This window comes from Physeter macrocephalus, chromosome 9 (genome assembly GCF_002837175.3).
Source record: "Physeter macrocephalus isolate SW-GA chromosome 9, ASM283717v5, whole genome shotgun sequence".
In the NCBI taxonomy this organism is placed as follows: domain Eukaryota; kingdom Metazoa; phylum Chordata; class Mammalia; order Artiodactyla; family Physeteridae; genus Physeter; species Physeter macrocephalus.
Genome location: NC_041222.1, coordinates 79,856,389 through 79,864,395, shown reverse-complemented (window position 1 = coordinate 79,864,395; position 8,007 = coordinate 79,856,389). Strand labels below are relative to the sequence as shown.

The 8,007-nt window shown below is 40.5% G+C and overlaps 1 protein-coding gene across 3 annotated transcripts in view; it reads right to left on the bottom strand.

Annotated features, from left to right (window-relative positions):
* The window catches only part of AOPEP (aminopeptidase O (putative)), a 382,025-nt gene that overhangs the window by 122,794 nt on the left and 251,224 nt on the right, over window positions 1-8,007 (bottom strand). For all 3 annotated transcript variants that reach the window (XM_024132867.2, XM_028494111.2, XM_024132866.3), the window contains 2 exons: window positions 3,793-3,895; window positions 3,035-3,142 (listed from right to left, as the gene is read on the bottom strand). In XM_024132867.2, coding sequence (XP_023988635.1) covers window positions 3,035-3,142; window positions 3,793-3,895 — 211 coding nt within the window. The remainder of the gene's footprint in view (window positions 1-3,034; window positions 3,143-3,792; window positions 3,896-8,007) is intronic.

Here is an 8,007-nt window from a genome sequence, read left to right as displayed (position 1 = left end):
GCACGAACCCGTGTCCCCTGCATCGGCAGGCGGACTCCCAACCACTGCGCCACCAGGGAAGCCCCAGGAGTAACTTTTAATTAGGCAAGAAGATATTTGCAAATCATATATCTGATAAGGGACTTGAATCTAGAATATATAAAGTACTCTTATAACTCAATAAAAGACAACCCAAATAAAAAATCAGCAAAGGATCTCAATAGATGTTTCTCCAAAAAATATATACAAATGTCCAATAAGTCCATGAAAAAATCCTCAGCATAGTTACCAGAAAAATGCAAATTAAAACCACAATGAGATACCACTCACACTCACTATGAGGGCTATTATCAAAAAAACCAAAACAACAAGTGTTGGTGAGGATGTGGAGAAATTGGAACCCTTGTGCTTTGCCGGTGAGAATGTAAAATGGTGCAGCCCTTGTGGAAAACAATATGGCAGTTGCTCAAAAAATTGAATACCACATAATCTAGCAATTCCACTTCTAGGTGGAATTTTCAATTCAAAAGAATTGAAAGCAGGGACTCAAGCAGATGCTTGTACACTAATGTTCACAGCAACATTATTCACAAGGGCCAAGAGGTGTAAATAACCCAAGTGTTCATTAATGGATGAATCGATAAACCAAATGTGGAATATGCATACAATGAAATATTGATAAGAAGGAAGGAAGGGAATTCCCTGGTGGTCCAGTGGTTAGGACTCTGCACTTTCAGTGCTGAGGGTTCAATCCCTGGTCGGGGAACTAAGATCCCGCAAGCTGGGTGGTGCGGCCAAAATAAATAAATAAATAAATAAAAATAAAAAGGAAGGAAATTCTGATACATGCTATAACATGGATGAAGCTTGAAGACATTTTGCTAAGTGAACAAGCCAGATACAAAAGGACAAATATTGTATTATTCCATTTGCGTGAGGTACCTAGAGTAGTCAAACTCAGAGACAGAAAATAGAATGGTGGTTGCCAGGGGCTGAGGGGAGGAAAGAATGTGGAGTTATTGTTTAATGGATACAAGTTTCATTTGGGGAAGATTAAAATGTTCTGGAGATGCATGGTGGTGACAGTTGCACAACAATGTCAATGTATTGATACTTAATACACTAACTATACACTTAAAAATGGTTAAAATGGTAAATTTTCTCGTGTATATTTCATCACAATTTAAAAGGTTAAAAAGTAACATTAAAAAAGAGAAATGGGGCTTCCCTGGTGGCGCAGTGGTTGGGAGTCCGCCTGCCGATGCAGGGGACGCGGGTTCGTGCCCCGGTCCGGGAGGATCCCACATGCCGCGGAGCGGCTGGGCCCGTGAGCCATGGCCGCTGAGCCTGCGCGTCCGGAGCCCGTGCTCCGCAATGAGCCTGCGCGTCTGGAGCCCGTGCTCCGCAATGGGAGAGGGCACAGCGGTGAGAGGCCCGCGTACCACAAAAAAAAAAAATAAAAAGAGAAATGAGGTACTGATACATGCTACAACATGAACCTTGAAAACATTATGCTAAGTGAAAGAAGCCAGTCACAAAAGGCCGCATATTATATGACTCCATTTATACGGAATGTCCAGAACAGGCAAATCCATAGAAAGTAGGTTGGTGGTTGCCTACAGCTGGTGGGAGGTGGAAATGGAGCAGTGACTGCTAATGGGTGTGGGGTTTCTTTTGGGGGTGATGAAAATGTTCTGGAATTAGAGAGCAGTCACGGTTGCACAACTTTGTGAATACACTAAAAATCACTGACTTGTACACTTTAAAAGGGTGAAATTTACGGTGTGTGAATTATACGTCAATAAAGCTGTTATGAAAAAACAATAAAGCTATAATTCAGAAGAGTTTAACAAAAGTAAAATTGAACAATTTGGTGGAGGGAGCCCTAAGTGTTCCATGGGAAGCGGATATCAGAGCCTCAGAAGTCACAGTAAACCCAACACTCCTTCAGTGTGGCAGTATCTTGGTGAGAAGTGGTTTGGGCTATTCAGTCAACTGATCATATAAGACTCCTGAGCCAGTTTTCAAGCTGCCTTTCCAAATACATGTTTAGGAATACCACCCCTCCCCTCAACCAAAGAATAAGAGGAGGGTAGAGACATGGAACGGGTATCTAGTTTTGTTACACTCATGCTATTCCTTGCACATATGTTCAGATTATACATGTACATCCTTTACATCTAACATTGTGCACAGTTTGACTTCAAAACTGTATATGAGCACAACTGTCAAAAATCAAAAATACACATCAGTCCAATCTGTGCTGGGACTGCATCCTTTATCCTCTATCAGCTGCGAGCACTGTTTTCAGAGCCTCTCCCTCTTTGTTAACTTTCTTGCTATGTGCAGCTCGGCCTCACACCCGTTAAACTGACAGAGTCTCTTTCCGACAGTTCTGTGGCCAGACTGTCTGAATATTTCAGTGTATCTTGTCTTTAATGTATTTGTTTATCAAATATATATGGTGTATGTACTGTGTGCAAATCATATACTAAGTACTGGTGAAATAAAGTACTAGTACTTAGTACTGGTGTGGCCTTGTTGAGCTTATTATACACAGAATGGAGGAGAGAGAAAAGAAACAAATGGACCCATAAAGGAAAATATAATTGTGAAGAACGGTGATGGCAATGAAGGCAATGAAAAAGGCAAAGGTTAGAGAAGAACTGGGTGAATGTATATCTGCTCAGCTGGAGTGACTCTGAGATTGTGGCACTGACGCTGAGACAAAGGACAAGGAGCCAACCTTGCAAAGCTCATTCCAGGTGGAGGGGAGAGCAGGATTGTTTCGTTTTTGTTTTCCAGGTCACTTAAGGTGCAACTACCCACATCACTGTGCACAGGACAGCTTTGGGTTACACTCTGTCCTAAACTACGGGGAGATCACCCTCCCGGAAACAACACTTCCCTGTGTCCACTTCATTAACTTCCTATTTTTCCTATTGTATTAAAACAAAAATCTTTTCCCTACTTTTTAATATTCACATCATCTAGTCGCCACAAGCTACACCTCCTCCAATTGTATATCATGGACTCACAAGGACTTATAAATTACCTCGGAAAGAATCAGCTGCCCATGGAATGTGTGCACAAACTTTCTTAAAAATGAAAAATAGGTGTCATCTCCAAGTCTTGTGGCAAGGAACCGGAGAAGGAAATAGCCCTAAAAGAAAGGAAGAAGAAAAAAAGATACCTATCATGTGTTCATCAGAAAAATGCTTACAAAGTCAACTCTAACCTACCCAACAGCACCTTATGCTCATCTACAAAGTTTGGCCTGACCTGTCCCAGGCAGCCCTTTATATTCTTACCAGTAAGGTGGAGTCTGGTACTTAAGGATCAACTACTCTGCTTTCAACTGATCTATTAATGGTATCACCATCTTGTTTATCCTTGGCTTACATGAAGCCTGGATGTCCATCATGGACCAAAAGGGAAAAGGGGTCCAGCTCCTCTCTCCCTCAGCTATCAGGAAAGGCCTTGACAACTTAGAATACTTTTTAAAATCACTCCTATCTTCTAGGTGGAACCTGACAGCAATTTTAAGATTCTGCTCTTCGAAGCTGACATGAAGCAGGGAGAAGGGAGGTACAGGGAAGGGAACAGTTCAGCTTCCTATGGTTCATGCCTCATTATTTGGGTATGAAATGCTTTAACTATTGGACAATCAGAATCTGCTCAGTCAAATGTCATGACAATGTTGATGAATTTTTTGTTTTGCCCCAACGACGTTACTAACCTTCACTGTTTACGTGTAAAATCTAAAAAGTGCTGCACCATAATAACTGGCTTCTGCCACTCAGATGTGCTTACCTTTAAATAATGAACCTGCATGAAGACCTTCTCCGGATTGAGCCCGTGTTTGATGACAGAAGAGCCTGAGTCACTCACATGGCCAGTTTTCTCTTTATTGGGTCTAAAATGACGCAGCAAAATTTTCTTTAAGTATAGCATATGCTTAACTAATTAGACCATAATATCGCCTTATTTCTTATTTTCAGGGTTGCCCAACAGCGTCTTAATTCTATTCAATAGTACCAGGTATAATTTAAAACGGTTTACGTTATAAATGCATACACTGAACAGGGAGGGATTTATATCTGGGTTGGCTACTGGCAGTATTCTACATCATCTTATCCAAGATTAAATCTTGCCAGACCCTCAAGGAATCTCAGCTCCAACATGAATTATTTAAGAAACTATACACTTTTCTTTTGGTGGGAATGTTGGACTGGGAAATGCAATGGAAAATGTAGCTTTACTTGGAAGAGTAAAGAACTTATATCTTTTCCAAAAAATTCTGAAAGCCCCAATGTTATCTACTTCTCTTGATTTGCATTTAGTAATTAAGGCTCCTTTAAGAAATATTCATACTCTAAAGCCATTTTAGAACCACGAAAACAAAACAAGAAAAGTCACAGAGGCCCATGTTTTTGGAACAGGTAGAGACATTAGTAATCACATACTTCAACCTCCTCATTTCACAAATGAGGGAAACAGGCACACAGAAATTAAGTCTGTATTCAAGGTCTCATGGCTTGTTTTGATTCATGGCGACATTAAGGATTGAATCCAGTGATGTCTCCTTATTACCTATCAGTGTTTTCCATTCTGCTCTATGGTTTTAAATATTTTTTTTAAAATTCCCTTAATAAAATATAATTGTGTTACAGTGACAATTCAACAACTAACTAAATTCAAAGTAAGTGACAAGGTACTTACAGCTTTTAGCTGCTCGAAAACCAGTCACTTATTGGACAAACATTGAAGAGCATGTGCTGGGGTGAGGGCAAGGCAAGGGCTGACAAAAGGGCTGGCACATCAGAAAGGCAAGGGGTTATTTTTATTTTTATTTATATATTTAAAGATTTATAGATTTAAAGATTTAAAGATTTTTTTTTTGCTGTGGACCATTTTTAAAGTCTTTATTGAATTTGTTACAATATTGCTTCTGTTTTATGTTTTGGTTTTTTGGCCGCTAGGCATGTGGGATCTTAGCTCCCCAACCAGGGATCGAACCCGTACCCCCTACACTGGAAGATGAAGTCTTAACCACTGGACTACCAGGGAAGTCCCCATTTTTATTTATATATTTATTTTTTGTTGCTGTTGCTTTTAAACTTATTTGAGGTACAGTTGATTTACAATGTTGTGTTAATTTCTGCTGTACAGAAAGTGATTCAGTTATACACATATATACATTCTTTTTCATATTCTTTTCCACTATGGTTTATTACAGTATATTGAATATGGTTCCCTGTGCTCTACAGTAGGACCTTGTTGTTTATCCATTCTAGGCAACCACAGGTGTGTTCTCTACGGCTGTGAGTCTGTTTCTGTTTCGTAGACAATTGCACTTGTGTCATATTTTACATTCTGCATATAAGTGATATCATATGGTATTTGCCTTTCTTTCTGACTTACTTCATTTAGTAGGATAATCTCTAGATCCATCCATGCTGCTGGAAATGGCATTATTTCATTCTTTTTTAATGGCTGAGTAGTATATCATTATATATATACAGCGAGGGGTTATTTTTAAAAGGTAATTAGTGTTACAAAGTACACAGCATTTGGAATCAGAGAGACCTAGTGTTGACTCTCTATCCCACTCCTTACTACCTGTTACTTAGTAGCAGTTTACTTAAATTCTCTAACCCTCAATTTACTCACTTGCAAAAATGGGGATAACCTTGCCTATCTCCCCAGATCACCTGGGGAATAACTGAAATAATACATGCAAAGCCCTTAGCGAGGGCTGGGGATACAGAAATTACTCAATAAACTCAATAAAATTTTCTGAAGTTAGCAGGAAATATTGCTAAATTCAAGGTTGGTCATCTGATGTTAGAGGCAATAGATTTCAATGGTTGATCCCCTTAATCCTATATGCCCGCAGACACAAACATGGAAGGGTGCTGGACCTGAACGGCAGTACCTGAGGATGAGCCAGCTTGCCAAATCAGTCCCTTTGCAGTGTGCTCTAGCTGCCAAGCAAAGAACCCCTGATTACGTCTCTGCTGAATATTCTAGTACATTATCTCAGCAGACACAGGCTCAGAACCAGCAGATACCTAAAGCAGAGACGATGATGACCAGCCACTAGAGCTAACTGCATAGCTTGAATTTTTCTAGTTGATCCCTGACTTACAGACGTGACCATACTTGCAGGAATAACTAGTTAGTCCCTTTCATCTTGATTTAAGACTCCGTTGAAAAGCATCAGCTTTATTCCTGCTCTCAAGTTTGTACTGGAGTTGAATGTTTTTATAAAGAAAGCCATGCTGGTTTTGATAGGAAAGCCTGCCAGACACCTTGGGGGGAGGAAGACTTCTCAGTGTCAACCTGAATTCAAACCAGTTTTCCCAGCCCCAAGAGAGACAGAGTTGCTGTGAGTTTCTTTTGCCCTTGAGCTCTGAATGGAGACTGTTAGAAGGCGAGGAACACAGAAGACCAACCTAAATCTCTACTCCAAAGGCTGGCTTCCAGGCTCAAGTTTCAGATGACAACTTTAGTTGGTGCTTTTTTCCTCTGACTAAAAATGTCCCTCCAGAAAGTATCTCTCTCTTACTCTCCTCTTCCACCCTCTCCAAGTGTTCAAGAAAATTCTTTCATGCTGACAGCATCCAAGGCAAATGTACAAGTCCCCAAGAGATTCCTTTTAAAGTAGACGTGGTACGGAAGAGGGCAGGGCCCAGGCGAGCTTCGTGAGAAATCAAAGGGGGCGGTTTTTATGAGGAAAAGATACTCCACACGTGGAAAAAGGGTGACTTCCATTTCGGTGCTATTCTGGTTCTCATAAGACCACTTACTCCATGTCTGTGCAGGGAGACAAAGCACAGAGAGAAAGCAGGAAACAAATGAACTACCACTACCTACAGTAATAGATGACTCTCACAAGTGAATGAAAGAAGTCACACCCAAAAAGACTACATACAAATGTATGACTACAGTTAAATGAAGTCAAAGAACACGCAAAACAGATCTATGAGGATACAGATCAGAATAATGGTTACCTTTGGGAGAGAGTATGAACAGAGTGGGGAAAAAAGGGGAAAGTTTCTGGGATGGTGGGATTAACTCTATGTTAATCTGAGTGGTGCTTTCATGAGGATAAATAGTAGAAATCTATTGAGCCATCTAGAAATATCTGTGCACTATAGTGTATATATATTTCCATTAAAAAGTTAAGAAAAAAATATATGCACCTGAAACAGTACACATTTTGTGAGAATAAAATGGAATCAGTCTAGAAAAGGGGCTTTGCTCTTCATGTGCCATGAACACACGACTAGGGTTAACTAAGCTCTCTACACCTGAGGACCAATTAAATAAAAAGCTTTTTAAGGACATTGTAAGAGGAAGGAAGAACTGCGGCAAATACAATTGGCTCAGTCTACTCCCATTCTCATCCACCTTCTTTCTTGCCACTTGTACAATTAAGTCTAGAAAGGTAAACACTTTCCAGGTATCCTTGAAGCTACAGAGAGTCAGAAGACATAGTCCAGGCCAATGAGACAAAAACAGATGTCTGCTGTAGTTGGGAGTGGGGTTCTGGGAAAGCTTTTGTTTTCTTTACAAAAGGGGAAATATGACTAGTACTATTCCTCTTTCCCCCAAACATGGTGGATGGAGCTGCAGCAGCCACTTTGCAATCATGAGGCAGCAAATCAACATGCTATGGAGACCCGGCTGGAATGAAAGAAGGTAAACAGTCTTTGATAGTACCATTCAGCTGCTGGCCAGCCCAAGACTGCCTGCCTTCGCACTCACTGTATGAGAAAAGTAACCCCTATTTGTTTAAGTCAACATTGCTTTACTATTCTAATAGTTGAAGCCAGATTCATTCCTAATGGATGGAGAATTGAACCAATACTAATAGCTACCATTCCTGTTATCTCCCTGTGCCAGGTCCTCTGCCAAGCTTTTTATGTATCATGTCCTTCCACCTTCACAAGAACCTGTGGGGCAGGTACTGTGATGATGCCCATTTTAAAGTGGAGGAAAGTGAGGCCTGGAGACGACCAC